Raw genomic sequence first — 26,053 nt, 5'->3', positions numbered from 1 at the left:
TAGCCCAATTACTATCTTTACACCTTTTTTTTCATTTACTTGTCAGATGTTCTGGTTTGTATATTTCATCTCTGACCGTTGTTTAAATGATTAATTATGCCAAAAAAATAAAGGCACAAAAATTTAAAACGATAACAAATAATACGAAAAGTAGACATCTTTTACTTTGGATAGGAAAAGAAAAGGTTCCAGTTCATTATTTCTTCAAATGATTGGTTTTTCAGTACATGTCACTCGTATAATTTGGAAACATATGTTGCCTGAAATATTATTTATTTGAAATAGGTATATGATGTCACCTTATTAGCTTGTAACCTCTTAGAATGAAGAGATACTATTTGAGTTCGTAGAGATTCAATTGTATTTCTGTTGTTTCTTATCGTTCAATTAAGCTTCTGCCTGCATCACTTCCTCAACTAATGAAAAATCAAATTATAGAAGAAAAAGATAATGAAAATAATTCGAAATAAACGTTAAAAATAGATAGCCATAGTAGTATTGCACAAGGGACTCACCAAATAATATTTTCTTATAGGTAACATTAATTTAAATTTTAAATACCAAAGTATTAAAATCGATCAATGTCATCTCACACCCCAAATTATATAGGTATGTGAGCCCTAGATAAATTAATGTAGTAATGAATCCTGAAGCGGATAAGTGCATCTGCATGCATGTACACGTGTTGTTTGCTGAATGTCGAATCGCTCTTATATAAATCAATCATTGGAATTGCTCCAAGTTCATTACTGTTGAGTATCGACCCTCGTCGTCGTTGTTGAAGGCTTCCTTCGACTTTGGGCAGCTACAAAGCCGCAAAACAGCAGCTGCACAGCGGCGCAGCAACGAGGTAGCAGCAGCCTCGACAACCTGCAAGGAAAAACACACAAAGAGAGGAACAAGGGGCGTCGATCTTCTCGGCTCAGGTACAGCTCTCTTCCTCTCGATCACGCACACACTAAGCCACGAAGAATCACAAAGGGGACGTTGCTCTCGCCGGCACCACAATCGGCCAACAAGCCTTACACCTTCACCGGTAGCACCTCCACACAAAGGAAGAACACTAAGCAATTTTCGTCCTATCTACAGCCACAGACCAAGGCCTCTTTAAATAGCCTACCATAGAAGGATCTAGAGAAGGAAGGTGAAGAGGTTCATGGGGGAGAAGAAGCGCAGGGGTCACAGCCCCAAAAGGGCACTAAATTTCGACTGGAAGGGGGAAATGGGAGGGCTGCCAAAAAGGAGGATAGGGCATGGGCTTGTTGGGCCAAATTTGGGCCAACTAACAATATCTCCACCTTTGGCCCAATCACGGTATTGTGTGCATCAAAGAGGAAGCTGTACCATAATCATCATCGCCGAGCCCCCTGTTAAATCACAAAGAAATAACAGGGAAACACAAGACCACAAAGGTCAACGGGTAAACTAACCAAGTCAATTCCTGCAAAACACAAACAAGAGAAAGACAACCACCAAGCACGAAGCACACTAACACAAAGTTAGTCTAGCACAAAGGGCCACAAAGAGCTAGCACAGATCACAAAGTACACATGATCACGAAGATAACATGCGACACAAACGGTCATCACAAAGTAAAACTCACAAAGCCACATAGTCACAAAGCTACATAGTCACAAAGCCTAAACAATCACAAAGAACAACACTAAGGCATTAAGAAAGAGCTCCACCTTAGAACACATCACTATTGGTTTCATTACCAATTACATTAGCATGCTCTACATCTTGTTTTTTCTTAGGGTGAGGACAATCCTTAATATAGTGACCAGCTTCACCACAGTTATAGCACTTCCTAGGCTTATATCTATGATTAGACTTATCATTAAATCTCTTTTCACCCCTAACATGCATGACTTTGTCCGGTTCTTGAACACAAATATTAGAATTTAAATCTAATTCCTTATTCTTTAAAGCACTCACAACAGTGTCAAGCGTCACATTATCTCTACCATACTTAATAGCAGATTTAACATCACTGTAAGAGTCAGGAATAGCATTTAAAAGAGCATACGGAGCATACTCATCAATATGTTTATCACCCGTCAGTTTTATATCTTGAACTAACTTAGTGAATTCATCAACATTTTCATCAATTTTCTTATTCAAATCAAGTTTGAAACGGAAAAACCTTTCAATCAAAAATATCTTAGACGGCAACGAGGTTCCAGTGTACAACTCCTCTAACTTAGACCATAGTTCTTTAGCAGAAGTCATTCTCCCTACTTTTCTAAGAACACACTCAGACAAGTTGAGAACAATAGCAGACAAGGCAAGACGATTCAATTGAGTTTTCTTTTTCTCATCAACATCTTCATCATACGAATCATCAATTACTTGATAAACATTTTGTTGAATTAAAATACATTCCATTTTCTGCTGCCAAAAACCGAAGTCCGTTTTACCATTAAAAGGAGCTAAACCATAATTTGCCAAAGAAGACATCGCAACACGAAGCAAATAATCACAAAGACTCACAAAGATTGACAACCACAGAGTTTACCGCGGAAGTAAAAATAAGAGACCAAAAACACTATTCACGTGAATAGTAACAACGAAAAAATAATTAAATCAGAAATCGACACACGAATCCTAGATATCTACCAGCAGATAAGCACCAAGCCTAAACTGCACCAGATGGCAGCAACTAGAAATTGAAAAACAAGAGAGGTTTAAGCCGCTTTACCAGAGCGGGATCCTAAGGTCAGGACCCCGACTTACCAATGCCACGACGAGGTCAACCGTGGCTCTGATACCACTGTTGAGTATCGACCCTCGTCGTCGTTGTTGAAGGCTTCCTTCGACTTTGGGCAGCCACAGCGCAGCTACAAAGCCGCAAAACAGCAGCTGCACAGCGGCGCAGCAACGAGGTAGCAGCAGCCTCGACAACCTGCAAGGAAAAACACACAAAGAGAGGAACAAGGGGCGTCGATCTTCTCGGCTCAGGTACAGCTCTCTTCCTCTCGATCACGCACACACTAAGCCACGAAGAATCACAAAGGGGACGTTGCTCTCGCCGGCACCACAATCGGCCAACAAGCCTTACACCTTCACCGGTAGCACCTCCACACAAAGGAAGAACACTAAGCAATTTTCGTCCTATCTACAGCCACAGACCAAGGCCTCTTTAAATAGCCTACCATAGAATGATCTAGAGAAGGAAGGTGAAGAGGTTCATGGGGGAGAAGAAGCGCAGGGGTCACAGCCCCAAAAGGGCACTAAATTTCGACTGGAAGGGGGAAATGGGAGGGCTGCCAAAAAGGAGGATAGGGCATGGGCTTGTTGGGCCAAATTTGGGCCAACTAACAATAATTACATTTATCGATCATGCAATCAGCTAAACAGAAAGCCGCCGACGGCGCCGCCGTCGCCAAGGAGCACGTCGAAATCCTTAGAGCCAAAGCCCAAGAGAAGGTATCTAATTATTTAGGGAAATTTGCACCAAAATACACAAACTTTGTCGAAAATCCATATTTGACGCGATGTTAGGATTTTACATTTTAATACACCAATTTAAGAAGTTGTTCAATTTTGACACATTTTTCAATTCCGGCGACCGACATTCTGACGTGGACGCCGGAATGCCACATCATCACCACGTCACACACACACACACACTCCACTCTCTCTCTCTCACACCCCACTCTCTCTCTCTCTATACACGTCACCTTCCCCCTTCTCTCTCATCACTCTCGCCGCCCTCCACCCTCTTTCTCCCTACCTCTCTTCCCTCTTCTCTCCTGTCGGCGCCGCCGCCTTCCATTCCCGGCGAAATCGCCACCAGCTGCCACCACCACCTTCTTCCCCTCATCAGAATGCCGGTCGCCGGCGTCCACGTCAGAATGCCGGTCGCCGGAATTGAAAAATGTGTCAAAATTGAACAACTTCTTAAATTGGTGTATTAAAATGTAAAATTCTAACATCGCGTCAAATATGGATTTTCAGCAAAGTTTGTGTATTTTGGTGCAAATTTCCCAATTATTTATCTCTTCAAAATTCTTCTAATAAAAACAAAAGCCCATATTGATTAATGCGGTGAATGAATGAATTATATTTATATTTAGGCGGAGATAGCGGCGGCGCCGACCAAGGAAGGGAGAGAGATAGCTCATGAGCGGAGGAAAGCCAAGGAAGCTGAAGCCAAGATGAAGATGCACGCCGCCAAAGCCGACCACGCCGCCGACAAGCTGCACGCAGCCCAGCACGGCCTCTGCGGTCTCGGCTGCACCCACCCCCACCACCACCACCACGGCGGAGGATACCAGGAGCCGGTTGTCAGCTCCGCCTTTCCGCCGCCGGCTCCTGCGTATCCTCACGGTGGCTATCCACCGGGCTGGACAGCCCCAAAGTGAGCAGCCGGATTCACCAAATGAAGTTTAATTTGTGTTTTTTTGGCGTGTATTTTGAGTTGTTGTGATCAGATCGTTGTAATTATTTTCCATTTTATTTGAAAGGTTCGGGGACTTTTTTTTCAATGTTTTGTGGAGTAAAAAATATTAGTTGAGGCTTGTATTATATAATAATAATCATTTATTTTTATATAATTTTGTTTAAATAATAAAATGAATAATGAAATTCGTCCATAAAAAATATTTCTTGAATGGGATGATATAGATTTTAATAAAATAATTAAATGTATTATAAGTGGAGAATGAATTGATTTTTGTAGATATTTTAAAATGATAAAAAGAGATTATTTTTTATGGACGAACTTATATATACAAAACATTAATTGTAATTCATGTCTTGAATTTTAGAATTATTTACATAAATGGGTTGAATTTGAAAAATACAAAAATTTAAACATTTCAGTTATTTATAGGAGTAATTTGTTTTAAAAGAATATGGAATAATAATTTAAAATTTGGAGTTATTTTAAAAATTGATCAAAATTTTAGATTAATATTTGTAGAATGGATGAATTTTAGAAAATATAAAAAATGACATAAATATTTTTGAAGTCATTCGCCAAAATGACACTAATTTTAAAAGAATATAAAAATGATGTGAATCTTTTGGGTTTGATTCACACTTTATATTCTGAATATTATCATCCGAAAAAAGGAAGAAAATAAGAAAACGTCTCGAAACTTCAATTGGCACAAAGCAAAGCTCAATTATATTTGATTTGTAAAGAAAAAAGGAAGAAAATAAGAAAACGTCTCGAAACTTCAATTGGAACTGCTAAGAGTATTTATACGCAGGAACCATATTTTGACACATGATTCACGTGCCCGTGATCCATTTCGAATATCAAACGAATACATACAAAAATCATGTGCCTATAGCAAGAGGATAGAATCTTACTTGCAAATCCAGCAATGATCGACTCCAGTGTTGATCTTCCAACTTGTTCCCACGGCAAGACTTGACGTTGGGTGGCAACGATCTTCAAGTCCTCTCCGTTTCCTAGGGATTCGCGCCGCTTCTCACTTTCTGTGCTCTCACAGATTTCTCTCTTTTTTATCTCACGTAATGTCACACGTAATTAGAATTAGGGTTGTACCTATTATTTATACCGAGTATTAAAACCCTAAATAATAAGCCCATCATCTAATTAAACTAAAACAAAGCCCAAAGGCTTAAGTGAGAAATAGATGGACGGACGCCCCATATGGAGTGAAGCCTTTATTGGGCCAAGCGGGGATCTACTAGCTTGAATAAAGTTTGGCCTCCCAGTGCTCGATTTTCCTATTCAGTCCAGAATAAAATCGAGACACAAGTATTAATTTATTCCACTAGAAAATTAATACTGAATTACCTCTTTATTCTTTAGGTGAGTCGGGGCTAGTATTAGACTTAATTAATCCCCGTGTTTAAGATATCCAATATCCATTAATTAATTAATTCCTCTGACGATCAATTAATTAATTAATTAATTAGTCGTTTAATTATAAACGACATCTCGAGTGCTACCACTTAAACTTATTATCGTATCGGAACTAATTCCACCTGCAGGGTTTAATACGATAAACTTATTAAGTTCCTTGAGAGGATATTATCATCCTGTTATTAGCAGGACACAGATCCTTATTGCAATATAATCGCATGTCAAATAATAATTGCTATCACCCAAAGTATCGAGTATATTGAGCTTCAAGAGAACTCTCACCCATGATAAATCAAAGCAATAGTCAATATATTATTTACACCGATTAATCCAACTAAGGTTAAGATTATTTAAGTCGCCGAGATCTTGATTCTTAATTAGTCAGAATATAAGAATTCATCTCACTGTGATCCTGTTCAATACACGAAGGTACTAGCATAAATAAATAGCCAAGACAAACTATTTATCCATTTATGCTACAATCTAAACCAACAACTCGTCCATAGTTGCCTCGATTGTGAACTCAATTTATATCTCAACTTTTTCCAATTATATGATCTTCTGTGATCTACAACACACCATATAATCTATAGTATGAGATAAATTGGATTATAATAGGATTATGCAATAACAATATTTCAGATAGAAGAATCACAGTGAACTAAGGAATCAATGTATACAAGCATAAAGTCTTGCTTTCAGTATACAACCCTTCATTATATACTCTAAGTTTAGTTGTCATTGGATCAAAGGAAGTGTCTTCAGGAGTTCACAGTTGCTACTGCAGTTGCAAGTTCCTGAAGGCTTATTTGCTTCTTTTTTTTGTGAGTTTTTGTTGGGCCTTCCTACGAATTTATATATGTTAGTTCTTCAGTTTGCAAGGGAGTTCTTCTACCTAGGGTTTCAGTGAACCCTTATTATGGACCTCCGCCTCGAGCCCGCAGCCCGCCAAGAGCCCAAACTTTTTCTAGGGTTTGGTTGTATATTGGCGATGAAGATATTTCGAATTTGCTGCTGTTTTCTCTGATATTCTACTTCATATTGAGAGTATTTTCGTGCTAGGGCAGAGAGCATACAGTACATGAGTGTGTTCTAGTTTGTGGCTTATTTCTTTTGTAAGCGTGGGTCGTGGGTTTGTTCTATTGTGTTTTCGATTGCTCCAGCCTGTTGGAGAGAGTTTATTTGTTAGGTTTAAGTGTTGAATGTGTAGCATTCAAGCTTAGGGAGCCAGTTGTTAATTTGCTCTCAATTATTCATCTTGGTGGATGTTTGGGAAGATATAGAGGTTAGGGAGAACGAGCTTGCGCGTGTAAGTCCTTTGTATATCTTATCATCACTAGTGGATAATTTACCCTGGACGTAGCCCCCCAGACATAGGTATTTTATCACCGAACTGCGTAATCATTGTTGGTGTTCTTGTGTTCTTCATATTTTCTGCACCAGTTTCAGTTAGAATCTTTCTGTGAGTTATAACTTTTGCACGAGTTGCTGCATCAATCTCTTTGTCAGTTTTAATTAATTTATGTGTGTGTGAGTTTATATGTGTTTGGATAGGCGAAATTTTCAGGAACAAACAAAGCTCAATTATATTTGATTGTAAAGAAAGCATGATTGCTAAGGATATATAATTCTCTGTGAGAGATTAATTAGGATCAACAGAAAAAGTGGATTTTTATATATTTTATTAGAATGCGCTAAGTGATTTAGAATTTTCATGTAAGTTTTATATAGACCTTAGACTTTCCACGTGGTCATAATTCAAGATATTTTTTATAATTATGAGAGTTTGAACTATTTTTTAGATTTTTAAAATTTTAGATTATTTTTAAAAATAACTTTAAAGTTTAGATTATTTTTATATTTTAAAGTTCAATTATATTTACAAATGACTTTAAAGATAAGGGTAAATAGCATCAAAATTCATGAAGTTTTACGCGATTCTCGTTTTTTCCCTGACCTAAAAATCTCATGTTAAAATCCATGAACTTGATGCCGATTATCAATTTTTTCATAAAATTAATTTTCCCCCAAACTTATGCTGACATGGCAATCAGATATCCACGTAGGCTTAATTTTCCGGCGAATTGAACGACTGTGTTTAAGTCATAACATTAAACGTTGTCGTTTTATATTTTGTTTGGGATTAAATGAAATTGAACTGAAATCCCTCTTCAAATTAGGGTTCCTCACCAAAAAAAATACCCAAAACACTCTTAGATTTGAATACGAAGAATTGCCAAAACACTCCGCCTTGAAGCTGAAAACAACCGAAGGTGCGTTGGCAATGGAATTGGATGGACGGAAGATGAGCATATCGTAAGGATAGGAGAAGTGATGCAAGTCCGACGGCTGAGAGATGACTGGAAAGAGAGGCGGCGTGTTGAGGACCATGGACCCATCACTAGTCTCTCTTTCTCTCTCTCTCTCTATACTAGGGTTTTATACAGCATGGAAGATGTATATGATGGTGTTGATTGCTGCTCTAAATTTTTGCAGAGTTTCCGGCGGATTCGTTCTCGTTTCCAACCCAACGGACGTTCGGTCCGGCGTCTAGAGAATTGTTAAGGTCAAGGGAAAAACAAGAATCGCGCCAAACTTTAGGTATTTTGATGCTATTAGGTTATTTGATTAAGACGTAAAACGACGCCGTTTAGCTTCTAATTAATCTACTCAGCATATAGCTTCTAATTAATCTACTCAGCATAAGTGTGCCACATTGGTGACACATCATCTAATTAATAGCCGGAAAACGTCACTTAGGGAAAAACGAAAATCGGAGCAATGGTCATGGATTTTAACGCGAGATTTTTAGGTCAAGGGAAAAACGAGAATCACGCTAAACTTCAGGAATTTTGACGCCATTTGCCCTAAAGTTAATGTCATTTTTCACATTTTTTAAAGTTCAGACCATCTTCAAAAATATTTTTTTTTGCATTTTTAAAAAATTAAGTCATTTTTATGAATAACTCCAAAGCTCGAACTATAAACTACATACAATTAATTTAATCACAAACTATACAATAAAGTGCGGTTGATTTGCTTTCTAATTTTCAATTAATAGGTCGGAAGTTCGAGTCATCAAAGAGGTAAATGCAATCATTATTGATTATATTGAAAAAAAGAAAAAAAAAATCTGATCACAAACTATATACCAATAATTTACATAAACCGGCAAGGACATACCAAAAAAATTAATGAAGTACATGGAATTATACCATATATATATACATGTATGCTAGATAATTAATACGTACGACACACTAATGATGATGTAACAGCTAACATGAGTAGGAGAGTATAAATTAGGTTATGACAGTGAAACTTATTAAGAAGCTTCTTAATTGGCATTCAAGCATTAATCGGAATGACTGGAATAGAGAAGTGTGGATCCACTAACATCAATTGAAGCCCGGTTCTCGTCCCCCGGCCCGGCCCGTTTAATGCTTTAGCTTTTCTCCATAGGTATGATAAGGCAGCACAAACTCTCTCCTTTTTCTCTTCAAACTTGCTCTTATGTTTTTGTCCCTGCTTTTCTCCAATCTTGCACCTTTTCAATCCCATCTAGTGTGTGTGTGTGTGAAGCAAAGATATATCGATGTATAAATGTGATGATAATTAACAATGAACAAGTTGTGTGTGTAGCTTACCTCATATATAGGATTAATTTTCCATGTTTTAGAAATGCAATTTAATCACGGTTGGACGAGAGAACGAAAGTCAAAAGATAAGGGTTTGGATATAGAGAAAATTGGAGCAATGATCTTGATATTTAATTTTAATTTATGTTAAGATAAGATTGAGAAGGCTGTCTTTGAGAGTGTGATTGTGTGGTTATGAAGTCTACTCTTATTTAGGGCTTTTATAGAAGTTTGTGATGTTGTACTAATCAAGAACGTACGAGGGTGGTTGCTATCATTAAAAAGGTGGTCCTTTTTTTTATGTATATAATGCTCTCTCCGTCAATAAAATATATTTATTTTATTTTTTATTTATAAAACATTTTTCAGTTCATTTATGAAAATAATTAACATGCCATTCTCAACGGAGAAAGTACATATTATACAAATCGTAATATTTTCCTCTGATTTTTATTAATTATGATAATATATAATTATAGATATATATATATTAAGAAAATAAAATTAATATTGTTTGAAAAATATAATGTATATGTAATTATTTTATTTTAACTTTATTTATTGTTTCATTTATTAACTTAGCAAACATTAAATAAAGTTATTTTAATAAAAGAAGATTTTAGTGCAATTTAAATTTAAAAGTGAACTATATTTTAAGACATTCAAGAGAAGAATAGAGGACTATCTATACTTTGATATGGAGGGAATTATTATGTACTAATTATAATGACGTACTAGAGTTGCTATCATAAAAGAGAGAGTCAGTAAAAAATGTGATCCATGTCACATATTACACATACATGGTCTCTATAAATTAAATAACATCTTAATTCTTAATTCTCGTTCTTTGAATGTGCCTTGGCGTTTTAAGGCGGCATGGAATAGGATTTTAAAGATGTTAGATGCTTTCTCGCTGCAGGTTTCTCACATCTTTAGAGAAGGAAACAAGGCGGCAGATATAATGGCTAACCAACAACGTTCGGAAGGGTGGTGGCCGCACGAGATTGATGAGATTAGGGCTACGGTTCGACTTGACATGGCTTCGCATAGCCATCTGCGTCAGAAACGTTGGTTCTTGCGCTGATAGAGGCGTGGGTTTTGAGGCGATGGATGAAGTTGAGCTTGTGCTGCCCTGGTTTGGTGAGGGATGGAGTGTCGGTAGAGTGCTTCCGGGTTTGTGTACGCTCGGCTAGAGGACGCTACTGGTCGGACTCCGTTGGTTTTTGTCTCTGTTTATCGGGGACGTTTTCTTTAGGGGATTCAGTTGATTTTTTCGTTGATATTCTGAATCTCGGAGTTGTATCTCCTTCCGCTCTTCCCTACTTTCGTCTTGTGTTTAGACGAGTAATCTTTTTCCTTTTCACGGTTTTTCCCACTGGGTTTTCCGTGAAAAGGTTTTAATGAGGCTCGGCCCTTAGTCTGCTCTTTCTGTGCTTTCAAGGGTTTTTTTAGGTTTTTTCTTTTCTTTTATTATATAAAATCGTCATTTAATTAAATAACATCTTCATTTAATTAGCATATATACACGCAAACATAACACAGGAAGGATTAGGTTACAAATCCCATTTAAAATACGTACTACGAATTCATATAAATTTTATGTAAATTATGTATAAATTCATGAATTCAAAAATTAAAATTTCTGTTTTTATTATATTCAAACTCATAACCTTGAATTCATCAAATAAAATGTTAAATTTATCGTAGATCTTCATGGTCTAAAAATTTAAAATAATTTTTAATTTATATTTTGAAATAAAATTTTATTTTAACTCATTCCAGCACAACACGAAATAAAGATTCACAAAGTAAAATTAATATAAGATCGAGAACGGGGATGAGCACAAAGATTGATGTAGAGATGTCTACTCAAATTCAAAAATCTCAAGTTGATATACTCCCTCCGTCCACAAAGAGTGTGTGATGGAGTGGAGCGCACGAGTTTTAATAAAAAACTTGGAAGATGTGATTTTATTGTTAAAGGGTAGTATGGAGCTCACCAAATTGTAAAAATAAAGAGTGAGTATTGTGTAAATATTGAGTGTGAATGAGGTTTAAAGTATAAAGTAGGTTTCCAAAAAAGAAAAACACACAATCTTTGAGGATGGACGAAAATAGTAATAAACAAACAATCTTTGAGGACGGATGAAGTATTTTAATTTCACCATATACTGCGTTTAGGTTTTATTTTTCAATTACAATTTGCCTTTTTTGTGTATTACACATGAGTGAAATTATAATCGAATTATCTAGTATTCACGCATAGCTAGTCATAAAAAGAAGTATCTAAAAAAGAGGTTAATTAATGCCTAAAACCTGAGGTCTTGAGTTCAAATCCTCTGTCGTGTAGTGTTTAAATTTCTTTATTTACTTATGTAATTTATTGAAAAAAAAAAAAAGAAAAAGAAAGAAGGAACTAAAACAGATTAAGGGAATCGGGTGACCAACGAATACCTGTAACACTACAATTACCAGAAAATTAGGTAAACTCATGTAGTGATTATGACATCATCAATGTTACGTCATTGTTACTAAATAAAGTGTCCTATATAGTTGGAGGCATTGAAAGTGAAAAGAATCGAATCATATAAATGGGAGAAATAAAGAGTCAATTTCAATGCTACAATGCCCTTTTGGTCGAGGGAACTAAGAATGAGTTGGCCTGGCCGACTTTGAATGATTTGTGGTTTAGAATTTCTTGAATTGGTTGTACCAAAACAAAATTAAACATATAAGTCCCCACAAATCCTAATTTTACGTGGTCTGTCTGTCTAGTACAAGGAGGGTAAAAACCCCTTTCAATTTTGTTTGATCGACAACATCCAATTCCATGCATTACTGTCTTTCCAGCGTTTGTTTTGCTAAATTAAAATGTTTTTGTTCTAAGATGTATTTTTGTTTGATTTTTTTTAATAATGTCACCGCGTGAGGGTGAAAAGCCAGACCTGAAGCCAGACACTTAGCATATCTGAAAGCCAATCAGATCTGATCAGTACTGAAAGATAAGAGCACATGTAATTTAAATTGTATTCTTATTATTATTTGGGCTTTGAAGCCAGGCTAAATGGACCTTGAAATTATCTATTATATAATAGGATTAAGCCTTAACCTATGTGGCATCTCTAAAATCTCACCATTTCAAAATTTACCTTATATAATCTTCACCATTTATTAATTAATTATTTATTACATTCTATATATAAAGATTCATTAATCATAATAAATATAATTAATAATAAATGTATATATATATAATAATATTAACATTACATATAATCTAAATTAATAAATTTTATTATTTATTTTTTCTAGATAAAAATTAGATTTACATGTCTGATAAGAAAAAAATTATAATCTATATACTATAAATTATTTTAATTGAATGTTATTGATTAGATGTATATTTGTTATTAATTTTATATTTCTCAATAGCGTACATGTTATATGTATATGTTGCAATATATTATATTGTATGAATATATATATATATATATATATATATATATAAGATTTATATTCTTAATTTTCAATAAAATTAATTTTAAATTAAGTTTGAATTGAGACATGCACGTATATGTAAATTATAAACGGGTCCGGTCATTGATTTACATGTTTACATAATAAGGCACAAATTCTATAAACTGATTACTTTAAAACAAAATCTTATTTTATGTCTATCAAAATAATTAAAATTTTATTTTTATTTTTTATAAAATAAATCCATACATTTTAGTTATATAGGGAAGAAAAATATATTTTTCATTTCTGCAAACTTTATTTGTTTATGTTCGTCCATTACTATAATAATAATAATAATAATAATAATAATAATAATAATAATAATAATAATAATAATAATAATAATAATAATAATAGATAAATTATGAAATTAGTAATTCATAAATGAAGAATTTAGATAAAGAACAACAAAGGATATGATGTTAAAATATATATTAGAAATCTTTAATCTTGTATCAAATTTATAATAATCTCAATCGAGTGAAGAATTCATATAAATCACCTCATTTCACATTGAGTATTTTTATAAGATTTCACTTGCTCTCCAAATTAAAAATCTACATTTAATTGGCGGAATGATTGAGACTAATACAATTTGAATTGTTTTGTCAATTTAATTTGACCAAATTTATTTAATTAAATACATGGTCTAATTAATTTAATTTGAAAATATAAATTGGTTTGATTAAGTAAATTATTTCTTCAATTTAATTTGATTATAAAATAATATATTTTGTATAAAATTTTAAAAATAAAATTTGGATTCAACATAGATTTTTTATGAAAATCTATCAATTAAAATACTAAATAAATTAATACAATTTGAATCTCGTGTCAACTTTCTTAAGCTACACACGAGATGATTTTCAAAACTTAGTTATGATCTTTCAAACTTCAAACGAGATAATGTTCACGAGTCAATTTTATTCTTTCAATTTTCAGACGGAATGATGCTCGAAACTCAAGATTTGAAGATAATTAATGTTCACAAGTCCATTTTATTCTTTCAAATTTCAAACAAAATGATGCTCGAAACTCAATTATGATATTTCAAGCTCCACATGAAATAATGCACAAAAAATTGTCAAGATTTTTCAACCTGCATACAAGATGATGTTTAGAAGTTAGTTATAATCTTACAAGCTAAAGATGATAATGATCTTTAAAGCTACACACAAGATAATTCTTGTAACTTAATTGTGGTCATTCAAAGTTCAAATGAGATGATACTCACAAGTTAAATTTGTTTTTTTAAACTCCAAACGAGATGATTCTTGGAACCCAATTATAATATTTAGAACTAATAATGCATAAAAGTTTGTCAAGATTTTTTCAAGTTCCATACAAAATGATATTACAAGTTAGTTATATGATGTTAGAAGCTCCAAATCATACAATCTCACAAGTCAACTTTGATTTTTAAAGCTCCAGATAGTGATGTTAAAAAAACTTGACGCATAAAAGTTCATTTTTTGTAGTTTAAGGTCTAGACGAGATGATACTCAAAAGTCTGATGTTCAAACGTTAGTTGTCGTCTTCCGAAATTTAGATTATGATATGATCCTACAAGGTTCAGACGAGATGATGCTCAGATAAAATAAAATTTTCAATATCAATACATTTTTTCAAATATTATTAAATAAAAATCTACATAAAAAGAATATTTATTATTCTAACAAAAGGTTAACATTTAATTGAGGAATATGATTCAAATTAATATAATTTCAACTATATTATCTTAAATTAAATAAATTTAAAAATAATTTATATAATAAGTTAAAATAATTTCCCGTCGAATTTCGACGGGTTGCGCACTAGTATCTAAATAATAGGCTATAAATACGGCATTTAGATTCAAATGTAAGGCAAATCATTTCATAATAAGAATTAGCACAAATGAATGTTATCTTCCTCTCCAAGTTTTCTCCACATTTTTCCATTTTTTTGTTCTCAGCTCGATTTTTTCTATTTTTCATAAATTTGTTGTTGAGCCTAAATTACACTATACAATATTAGTATTATCTTCTATCAAAAACATGAGGGTAATTATATTATAGTAAGAAGGAGAAACAATATTGAGGGTAATTAAAGTAGGAAGAAGGAGAAATAATATATTTAAAAAAAATTGTGGGACGATAAACTCGAATATGAACCTACAATCTCATACACTAATCACACTATCCAACACATGGACCCAATTGAACTAGTATTAATTAAGAAGAAGCATAATTACTATTCCACTACAAAATGAATCCGCGTATACGTATTATCATGAATTTAAGATTTCTTTTATAGATTATGAAATTTAAGATTTATGATGCCCACTAACGTAATTCTCCCCTTCAACAATTAGATAACTGCTACAGATTTTTCTTTATTATGATCTAATTTATGTAGCCAATTAAGGTAATATATGCGTAATTAATGTTCTATTGTGATGAAAATGCATCTCTGTCGTCGTCTTAGTCATATTTATACATAGTATTACATACGTATGCATATAAAGTATCTGAACGATGAACATATATCTACTTAATTAATAATAACATGCATAATTACTATATACATATATATTAAAAATCGAAAGAGAATACCATATAAAACAAAAGAAAATCATATCCAAGGATAAAAGAGAAAAGTCATGAACATTCGAGATACATGTAGCTCATGATGCTGGAGAGTGTACAAAATAGACCGACTTAAAAATCGTTGGCTAAAGCAATTTTTTGTGGGAAGGCTAAATTCAAACATATAATTATATTTGAATTATGAAATAATCATGATTTCATTAATTGGACTACCGGCGACCAACGGCATTATTAATTGGGAAGGCTCTAGAAGATTTTGAAATTGAATTGGCAATACAATATTACACTTTTTGTAAATGGGTCTCATTTTATTTGTGGGAGGACGTATGTGAGACCAACAAGTAAATGAATAAAGGCTTTCAGAAAATGATTGAACAGTTTCTTTTATTTATTTATTTTTAAATAATTGGGAAAAAGAAATTTGAAAAGGGAATAATTGGCCCAAGATTTTTGGGCAGGCAAACTTCAATTGGGCTTAGTACTATTAGTTTACGTTTGGCCTTCTCGCTCCTGCTGAAGAAGGCTTTTTTTCCTTTTGTTTTTCTCGGTTTTTTGGTGACCTTTGTTTTGACTTCTTTTGGCATTCCTGATAATACAAAAAAAAAAAAAAAAAAAGTACATGGTGATGAGGACCAATAAATAACTAAAAATTAAATCTTTATTTTTCGATTTTTTAACACCCCACATATATATTTTTTTTAACACTTTTGTATTTCACTGTGATTAAAAAATGGCATAATGCATATTTTTCTTATTCGCTTGAATTTTATTTATTTTTTAAGTAGGGATCGATATATTTTCAAAAGAAAGTAGGAATGATACAAAGTTAATTCTAACAAAATTTGCAGTATTTAGAGTTTCAATTTGGGATAATAACAGTACATATATGAATTTGTCGGTCCATTTTGATCTTGTGCACGACTCTAAAATTGTACTATCATTAATAAAAATGTAAACAATATTATTTTGAGTTAATATATAGATATGACCACTTTGGTCTATGCAAAATAAAAATATTAAAAATTGACCAATTTTTATGCAAAAAGTCAGAAATACTCCTATCCCAAAAACCTAAAATTATCGCTCTCTCTCCCTCTCTCCCTCTCGCCGCCCGTTCGCCGCGCCGCCATCACTCAATCTCCGGCTATCGCACAGCCACCACCACCGCGACGCCTCTATCAAAAAATCTGCTTCCGTTCACCCGTCCACCGTAAAACTTGATTAGATCGATGAAGATGCATTCGGGCGTGTCGAATTTCTCGATGTGGTCCAGAACTTGCAGCATTTGGTCGCGGCAATTTGAAGGGCGGTTTTGAATCAGGATTTTGAGGAGGAAATGGTATGACTGCGGAGACGGTTCGACTTCGTAAGCAGCGCAGACGTTGATTTGAAGATAATGCTGGTGTTATTGTAAACTCAAAGGGGGAAATGAAAGGTTCTGCTATTACCCGTCCAAATGGAAAGGAATGCGCCGATTTGTGGCCGAGGATTGCTAGTGCTGCGAATGCCATTGTTTGACAGTTTATGGCTTATCAAGTCTCTGGGAATCAAACCAAGCAAATGTTGTAATTTCTTGAGAATTATGCCTTTACCTAATGAGATTTCGATTGGTGAAATGTTTTATTTTAATGTTTTTAGAGTTTGTGGTTGGCTTGCTTGGTACAGTTAAGTGGTAATTAAGGTTCTTTTAATTAATATAGCACAATAGCTATTGTATCTAATCGAGTAAGAGTGTGGATTATTTGGTAATATTTTTTTAAGATTAGAAGTTGATTTTCAAAACTCTGAGAAAAAAAATTGGTTAATATTCTTGAATTCACAATCAGATCTATGAATTCACAACTTAATGTTCTTAAATTCACAATCAAGTCTATGAATTCACAACTAAAACTCGAATTCACAACCAAAATAAATTCTAGTTTTAGTTGTGAATTCAAACTTCAAAAACTCAAATTCACAACTACTTGAATTCACAACCAAAATAAATTCTGATTGTGAATTAAATTATGGTTGTGAATTCGATTGGTTGTGATTTCACAACCAAAAATTTATGGTTGTAAATTAAATTTTGGTTGTGAATTCACAACCAAAAAATTATGGTTGTTAATTAAATTTTAGTTATAAATTCAATTGGTTGTGAATTCACAATAAAAAACTCATGATTGTGAATTAAATTTTGGTTGTGAATTTAGAACCAAAAAATTCTGGTTGTGAATTCGACTGGTTGTGAAATACGCGAATTTTTAGAGGGGTGATGTTTTTTTGTTTTTAACTTGGGGGAGTTGGGGAGGGGGAGCAGTGAGATTTGAACCCAAAACCTCACTGTTCACACACAGGAGGTCGCATTGGTTGGTGTCCCCTTGATGTATAAAGGATAAAATGGTACCAGTAGCCATTTTTTAAGTTTTTTTATTTTAGTGAACAATTTTTAATTTTATTAAAATAAATAGGCCATTTTCAAAATCCACTCTATTATTTTTGTAATTTAAATATGATTTTAAATTCTGACGCGGTAGACAGACATGTCACATGTGCACATGTACATCTATTTCAAGGAATGATTATTATAAAATACACACATTTTGAACTCATTTTTATTTTGTTCACGACTTTAAAGTTGTACATACCAAAAATATAAACTTTTATAAAATACAAAAATTTTGAACTCATTTTTTATTTTGTTCACGACTTTAAAGTTGTACATACCAAAAATATAAACTTGACTGCTTTTGCAATTTAAACATGATTTAAACCCAATATTGTATTTGTGCAGTCAATTGTGTATGCATTGCCTGATGGCCCTGATCCCTGTTTTTGCTTTCTCAAATTTCCAGCGGTAACTGAAATAAATATTCCCTATCGTGTTACATTAAATTTAGTTAAAAAACCATATTGTCAGAAGTAAAAATAATAAGTCCAACATGACACGAGTCTCATATTATATTGAACATAAGTTTTAATAAAATTATTAAAGCGGTTATAAATAAAATAAAAGTACAATTTATAAGAATAGTATTAATATAAAAAAGTATAATAAAAATATATTATTAGTTAAAAATGGAATAAAAGTACAATTTAGAGTTAAATATAAGAGAGAATGTAGAATGTGATAGTTTAAAAGTGAAATGAGACTCTTTTTCATAAATGAAAAAAGAATAAGTGAAACTCTTTTTCGTGAACAGATGAAATAAATTTGATAAACGAGCTCAAAATTAGTACTCTCTTCCTCTTACTTATCTTGACAATTTTTTTTTTTTTTAGTTTGTCTCATTTATAATGGTACTTTCCAAAAATAATATGCGGTCTCTATCTTCTCTACACATTAAATAAGTACTCTTTATCCACTTTATACTCTCAATGCATTTTTTTTTTATCTCCGTACCCAAAAAAATTGTGCCAAAATAAAGGGGATGGGGGACTATATTTTACTATAATACTCCCCTGTCCCATCTATCTTGAGACAAAAAATTTTAGCACTGAATTTAAGTAATTACTCAAAAAGCAAGAAACTTGCTTTTTGAGTGTAAAAATGTGTAAAGGCGTGTGAGACCATATTATTTGTAGTGTAAATTCATTATCAAAAATAGAAACAGGACTATTATAGCGGGACGTCTCGAAAAAGAAAATTGGACTATTAGAGTGAAACGGAGGAAGTAATATTTAATGTGCTAAGTGTGATATGTGAAAAAAATGAAAAAGGTAAATAAAGAGTAAATTTTTTGTCAAATAATAAAATATTTCAAAATAAGTGAGATGCTCAAAATAAAAATTATCTTAAGATAGGTGAGATGAATGGACTAGTAATTTTTTTTAAAGGCATGCACACCACTTTCGGCTGTCGCATCGAAATTACCCATTCAATTTTGATCCCTACTAATGACATGATCACAAATAAAATCAACCTGATCTTGACATGAAAGTGCTATTTTAGCTAATTATCTCTCTGAAAAAGAAAGAAAGAAAAGGATTATTTATCAATTGTCTCAAAACGATGACATGTCATGGTGACTACCTCGCAGTCTCAAGATTTAGAGGAGACACAATAAAAATCTATACTTTAGTATATTTTCAAGAAAACTTGACATGAAAGTGCTATTTTAAGACCTTAAATTCTTCCTAATTAGGGTGATTAATTAATGACTAGATTAAAGTCAAGCCTAATTAATCCCGCGGAAAATGAGTTAATTGATGTTAGGGGCAGGGCATGCAGCCAACACATTTATAGCTCGGTGTCGGTTTAAGTATTTCTTCAAAAAATAGGACATAATTACTATTTTTAGCGTCCATAAAAAATAGGATGCCTTCCTTTTTAATACATGGATCCACTTCTTTTTCTTATCTTTTATCCATACAAATACTCTTTATTTACAAAAAATCACATTTAATTCAATCTCAACTACTCATTTCAAAAGATTGTGAGACATTTTTTTTCCACTATTCATTTTTTTTTTATTAAAATTTGTATTGAAAAAATGTGCCCATTTTTTTTATAGAGTGAGGGAGTAAATCATTTGACAGGATGAATTTCTTCTAGCTAGACCAACCCCTAAAGAAAAGGTTTATTGTTAATTATTCCTTGCTACCATTTATTGAAAAAAAGAATTATTATAAACTATTAAGTAGAAAAAATGCAGATTTCTATTCGTATAAAAAAAAATTCACGTACACTAAATAAAAAAAAGTCACTTGTCATTAAAAAAACAAAACAATAATAATAAAAAAAAGTCACTTGTTAATAATTGCATGCTTCCAAACTGCACCGATTGGGCTGTTTCCAATTGGCTTCAACATTTCAATAGTAGTGTGGACCGTTGAATTTGAAGCAATCAGACTACATATATTGCGACATGCAATTAATTTATTTTGTAGTATTATATTATAAGGCAAATAGCGTCAAAATTCATAAAATTTGGATTCTTATTTTTTCCTTAACCTTAAAATCTCGCTTATAAATTCATTATCGTTGCTCTAATTTATAATTTTCCCATAATGATATTTTTCGGCCATTAATTAGATGACGTGTCACATACATGTCACACTTATGCTGAATATATTAATTAAGGGGCAAACCATCGTCGTTTTGCATTTGAATTTAATAACCCTATGCCGCTCGACGTGGTGAATGAGACGACTTGTTTGTCTGCTGACCAGGGGCATTACCCAATAACGGTGGAGACGGTGGCGGCGCTTGCGCCGGCACCAAACGGAGGTGCGCCGCGAAGCATCACCGGGAAGGAAAAGGGAAAGGGGAAGAAGATGGTTTGGATAATTGTGACTGCGGTGTTGGGAGGGGTGGCGCTGGTGTTAGCACTGGCGATGTTGTTTGCTTACGTGAGGAGGTGTCGGCGGCGGAAAAAGATCAGGCGGATGGAGCACGCGGCGGAGGTAGGGGTGCCACTACCGATGCCGTTGTGGGGAACACGAAGGCGCTGATGGCCATAAAGACGCGGACGAAGCCCTTGTTGAAGAATGAGTTTGTGCCTTAATTTCTGATAAATTTAAAGGAAATTCTTTACTTAGTGTGAATTGGGGTCTAAAATTAGTGTTCAATTTGTTTAATAAATTCAGATTTTCATATTTCTTCGTGAAGAACTCTAATTTGAAGAGGGATTTGAGTTGATTTTGATTTAATCACCAAAAAACCAATTAAAACGACGACATTTAATGGTTAACTGAAACGCAGTCGTTCTAGTCGCCGTAAAAAACAGCTTACGTGTATTTCTGATTGCCATGTTAGCATTATTTGGGGAGAATTTTAATTTTATGGGAAAATTACAAATCGGATACAAGTTTATGGATTTATATGCGAAATTTTAAGGTCAAGAAAAAAACGAGAATCACGCCAAATTTCATGGATTTTAACACTATTTGTCCTTTATTGTATTAATATATAATATACTAATAAGTTTTTTAAAGTTATTGTGCACATAATATGCGCTTACATATAATTTTTCAATCGAGACAAACAAAGACTTAAACATAAAGAAATAATGGCCAGTGTTATATCGCATGTCAAATAATGATGTCATTAATCATTATACTTTATTTCTTCAATTTAATTCGAAAATTTGAAGACCACAAAAGCTATTGGTGAATCAAGTGTACTGCTGGATTGGGCTATGACAATTATAGCGAGTGATTTTTGTCAAAAAATGTCACGTTTTCGCAAATAAATCATGATTTTGACGTATCACTAACAAACCCCAAAAGTCTAATAAAGTTGTCAATAATTATATATAGATTGAGAAATGGACTATTAACCAACAAGGATAAGTATAATGTGTTCTGAATATGTGTATGCTATCATATGGTTATGGTAGTCTACAAAAACCCAATCGTTACATCAATCTATTTATTCATGAATATGATAGCACTTATTAGATGAGTTTTCTCACAACTAGATTTTCCTTTTGAGTTGCTCAAAAGAAACTAGGTATTAATCTTCCGTTTGCAATTTATTATTCACAATGGCTCTATAAACTTACTCATTTGTTATAGTTTGTATATTCTAATAAGCCACTTTAACTATAAACTTTGCCACTCCATCGATATATAAATAATTCGAAATAATACTTTACTTAGTTGGTATTTTAGAATTTAAAAACAAGTTTTTTCATTGTTATACATAAATTTATAGTTCATGTTTTAAGATTTGAAAATTACTGATAAAAGATTTGTTTTTTTCTTTTCTTTTCTTATAAAACCATCAATTTTTAGTATTTTGTGAAGCTTCCATTACCAAAGCAATCGAGTCGTATATATAAAAATTGACTTTTTAAAATTTTGAGTTTGAAATTTAGATAACATATATAGTCCCCATTATTCCCCATATGTATAAACTTTGCTATCATGTTATAGATTGCGAACACATTAAAAATAAGCAGTCCTAAAACGCAACTTTGACCGTTCTAATTAAACTACTATCCTAACTCCTGTGCTCTTTGAGTAATTGCCATTTTCGTGTAATAGTCTTATTTTGATATAAATAATGTTTACAACGCAACAATTAAATATAAATATATATTAACCCGACAAAGATGAGATAAACTTTATTATTGTCGCCCCCGTCTAAGTTATACAGCTATATATACCAACCAATAATTTTATCCAAATAATGATAGAACAAATTAGAGATGCTAATTGAAATTGTCACCAATCTATACACATAAAATTTCACACACACGGAAGGTAGTACGTATGGAAATACAATATCACTGAATATACTAACACAGTATAGAACAATACACCGAGAATGATAATTTAGTTCGATGATAAAATATCTACGTCTGGAGGGCCTCGTCCAGGATAAACGATCCACTATATGAAGTTAAGATATACAAAAGATTTACACAATAAGACTCGATTTTACTTAGCTTCTATATCTTCCCAAAACTCCACCAACAATGGACAATTCAGAGCAAGACAACAACTTACTACCTAGGTGTGAATACAATACATTCACCACCTAAACCCTATGAAAAACGTTCACCAACAGCCTCATGAAAGCAATAATCGAATAACAAAGAACTACACGAACCTATCGCTTACGAGAAACATGAAATAAGCAATTAACAAGACCGCAAACTCACATACTGTATTATTTGGAAATATGCACAAAAATATTCTGTAAAACGCGGGAGAATGTCACAAAAAGTGACAGCCCTAACTGATCCTCTTCTTCGCATATATATAGACGAACTATGGCATAGTTTCAACTTGAATAAGACTCGATAGATAAAGACGGAGTCTATTTGTAATTGCTATCTGATAATGCTTCATATAATCTATAGATTCGTGGCCATGTATATCCATAATAATCGCATAGAGATGACTTCAAGATAGCTGCTAAAATTCGCATGTTAACAGCTTTTAGATGTCTCGACTGTCACTTAATACACCCGAATATACTAACTAATTAAGATATTGTGCTAAGTCTGAGTAAAACATCTGCAGATACTATCACTTGTCTACATAATGACAATATTATAGAATACAAATTTTACTCTAACTCTAACAACTTATACATGGACTTTGCTGAAAATTAATTTTAACTTAATACAGTAACATAAATAAAATATAAGTATAATAATAATATTATGAATTAATGAATGTATAAAAAGTATGATTATAAAAGGGTTAATGCCGTGAAAAACCATGAACTTTGGTGCGATTTCCAAACTTTCCATGAACTATTTTTTTATCAAATTTTCCATGAACTTAAGGGGTTGAACAATTTTTCCACGATTTTCAAAAATCCCCAAATTGAGTGCTGACATGGCGTAGCCGGCGGCGAAAAGAAACGACGTCGTTTAGTTGAGGGTAAAACGACGTCGTTTTGAGCCAAAACCTCTCTCTCTCGGTTGGAGGTCGAACTCGCCGCCGTGGCTGGTGGCGGTGGATCTGCGAGCATGCCAGGAGAGGCGGCGAAGCTACGGGGGTGGTTGGTGGCGGCAGATCTGCGAGCCCAACCATACCAGGGCTAGAGGCGGTGAATTTGCGAGTCCAACCATGCCAGGGGAGGCGGCGGAGCTACGGGGGTGGTTGGTGACGGCGAATCTGGTGATGTTGGTGGTGGAGGGCGATGGAGAGAGAGGGAGCGGTGGCGAGAGAGGGGGAGGTGTCGTGAGTCGAGATGAATGGAAAGATAAGGTTTGATTGCGTCTGCTGAAATTGAGAAGATAGCGGCGGTGGAGGCACAGTGGAGCAGGTACGGCGGAGGAGGTAGGGTTTTGGCCGCATCTGCTGAAATTAGGGCCAGCGAGTCTTCGTAGTGATGATGGTGGAGGGCGGTGGAGAGAGAGAGGGCGGTAGAGGGGGTTCAATGCGGCGGAATCGCTGATTTGAAGAGGGTGGCGGTGCAGGTTTGGGGTGGAGGATTTTGGGGATTTCTTGTGGACGATCGGAAACGAAGACGGCATAGCTCTTTGAAGGCAGAGGTGGTGGTCGTCGGCGCTGCTTCGCCGGAGGAAGGCAGCGGTCCACCGGCCGACCTGGAGGAAGGGGAGGAAAAATAATCGCTTTTCTATTTTTTTGTTTATTTTTTTTCCAAGTAGGAGGCCACGTCAACTCAGTATTACCACGTAGGCGTCATGTCAGCTCGGTATTGCCACGTAGGCGCCAACTAAGACCGGACCTTCACCGGAGGTAAAAACCGTGGAAAAATTGTTCAGGCGTTTAAATTCATGGAAAATTTGATAAAAAAAATAGTTCATGGAAAGTTTGGAAATCGCACCAAAGTTCATGATTTTTCACGGTATTAACCCATTATAAAATAAGCATTCATCTATATATGAAAAAAAACGTTATCACATAAAAAAGCATTATTGTATGCTTATAGAATTGTTTGAAACTCAATCTTAATCGGTAAAGATCTATGAACTAAACTTATTTTTAGTTCATATAACAACGAAAAAAAATTATTTGATCTTTTTTGCAGAAGGCGTGGATTCAATGAAATTTACATCCTTTATGAGAACTAAGAACTAATAATTAATCACCCTTGATTCACTCAATCCAACATTTATAATTATAACTGTATCTTGATTTATCATAAATTTTAAATCACTCATATATGAATCTTGAATAATCAATGTATACCTTATTCATACTAGAGATGTAAACGGAGCAAGACATGGTCATATATTGCTTTTCCACGTCTATACCCGCTCGATTCAGAAATTTACCCTAGCTCAGACCCGACCCCATATCTACTTAAAAATCGGGGTGAGGACATGACAGGTCAAAGATTACTTAGTGGGAGAAAGATACCCGTCAAATATTTTTTATATATATTATTGCAAAAATAATAATTAAAGACTAACTTTAACATATTGATCCATCACAAAGGATATAAAATCCACGAAAATTTAAATAAATAATGAAAGTCTATTTAAGTTATTCAACATCACAAAAATATATTATAAATATTATCGGGATGGGTTCGGGGGTGGGTTCTATACCTTTGTACTCGCCCCGAACTCGATAGGGGCATGAAAATATAAACCCGAACCCCACCCCCATCTCCACTATTTCGCCCCGCCCCCATTAGGTACAAGTACCCGCAGATACAACTGTCATTCCTAATCATACGTCTATATACCTTATTTAATTATATAATATATTCATGTGCACACAAAGTCACAACTTACTATATTATTACAACGATAAAGTATTGCGAATTCTCCCTCCAAAAAAAAAGTATTGCGAATTTCAAATCGCTTATGTGGGAATCTCCCATAACCGACAAATACCTTATATAAATGACGTTGCAAGTAAAAAAATCTAGAAGAAGTCATTTTGTATAATTAAAAAGAATATTTTTTATTTTCGTATAATTGTCATATAGTATTTTTATTATGATAAATAGAGGGGCCATTTTTATTACTTCACCCCGGACCCTATTTTTTTTAGGATCGGCCCCGCGTAAATTACTTCAATATTTTTTCAAATAGTGATTAGATTCA

General features: G+C 33.7%; 2 protein-coding genes across 3 annotated transcripts in view; both read left to right on the top strand.

Annotated features, from left to right (window-relative positions):
* LOC130987205 (uncharacterized) overlaps nucleotides 1–26,053 on the top strand; it is a 698,101-nt gene that overhangs the window by 664,509 nt on the left and 7,539 nt on the right. The gene's annotated exons all lie outside the window — the stretch shown is intronic.
* Nucleotides 3,333–4,559, top strand: LOC130987218 (late embryogenesis abundant protein 6-like). The gene is made up of 2 exons (XM_057910881.1): nucleotides 3,333–3,429; nucleotides 4,080–4,559. The coding sequence occupies exons 1-2, from the start codon at nucleotides 3,343–3,345 to the stop codon at nucleotides 4,365–4,367; spliced, it is 375 nt and encodes a 124-aa protein (XP_057766864.1). The 5' UTR covers nucleotides 3,333–3,342; the 3' UTR covers nucleotides 4,368–4,559.

This window comes from Salvia miltiorrhiza, chromosome 5 (assembly GCF_028751815.1).
Source record: "Salvia miltiorrhiza cultivar Shanhuang (shh) chromosome 5, IMPLAD_Smil_shh, whole genome shotgun sequence".
Lineage (NCBI taxonomy): Eukaryota > Viridiplantae > Streptophyta > Magnoliopsida > Lamiales > Lamiaceae > Salvia > Salvia miltiorrhiza.
The sequence above is the reverse complement of the archived record's forward strand: the minus strand, read 5'-3'. Positions and strand labels throughout refer to the sequence as shown.

Excerpts from the sequence above, each read along its gene's own strand:
- LOC130987218 (XM_057910881.1), top strand. The coding sequence starts at position 3,343 with ATGCAATCAGCTAAACAGAAAGCCGCCGACGGCGCCGCCGTCGCCAAG. Across the intron at positions 3,430-4,079 it reads GAGCCAAAGCCCAAGAGAAG|GCGGAGATAGCGGCGGCGCC; the intron begins GTATCTAATTAT and ends ATTTATATTTAG.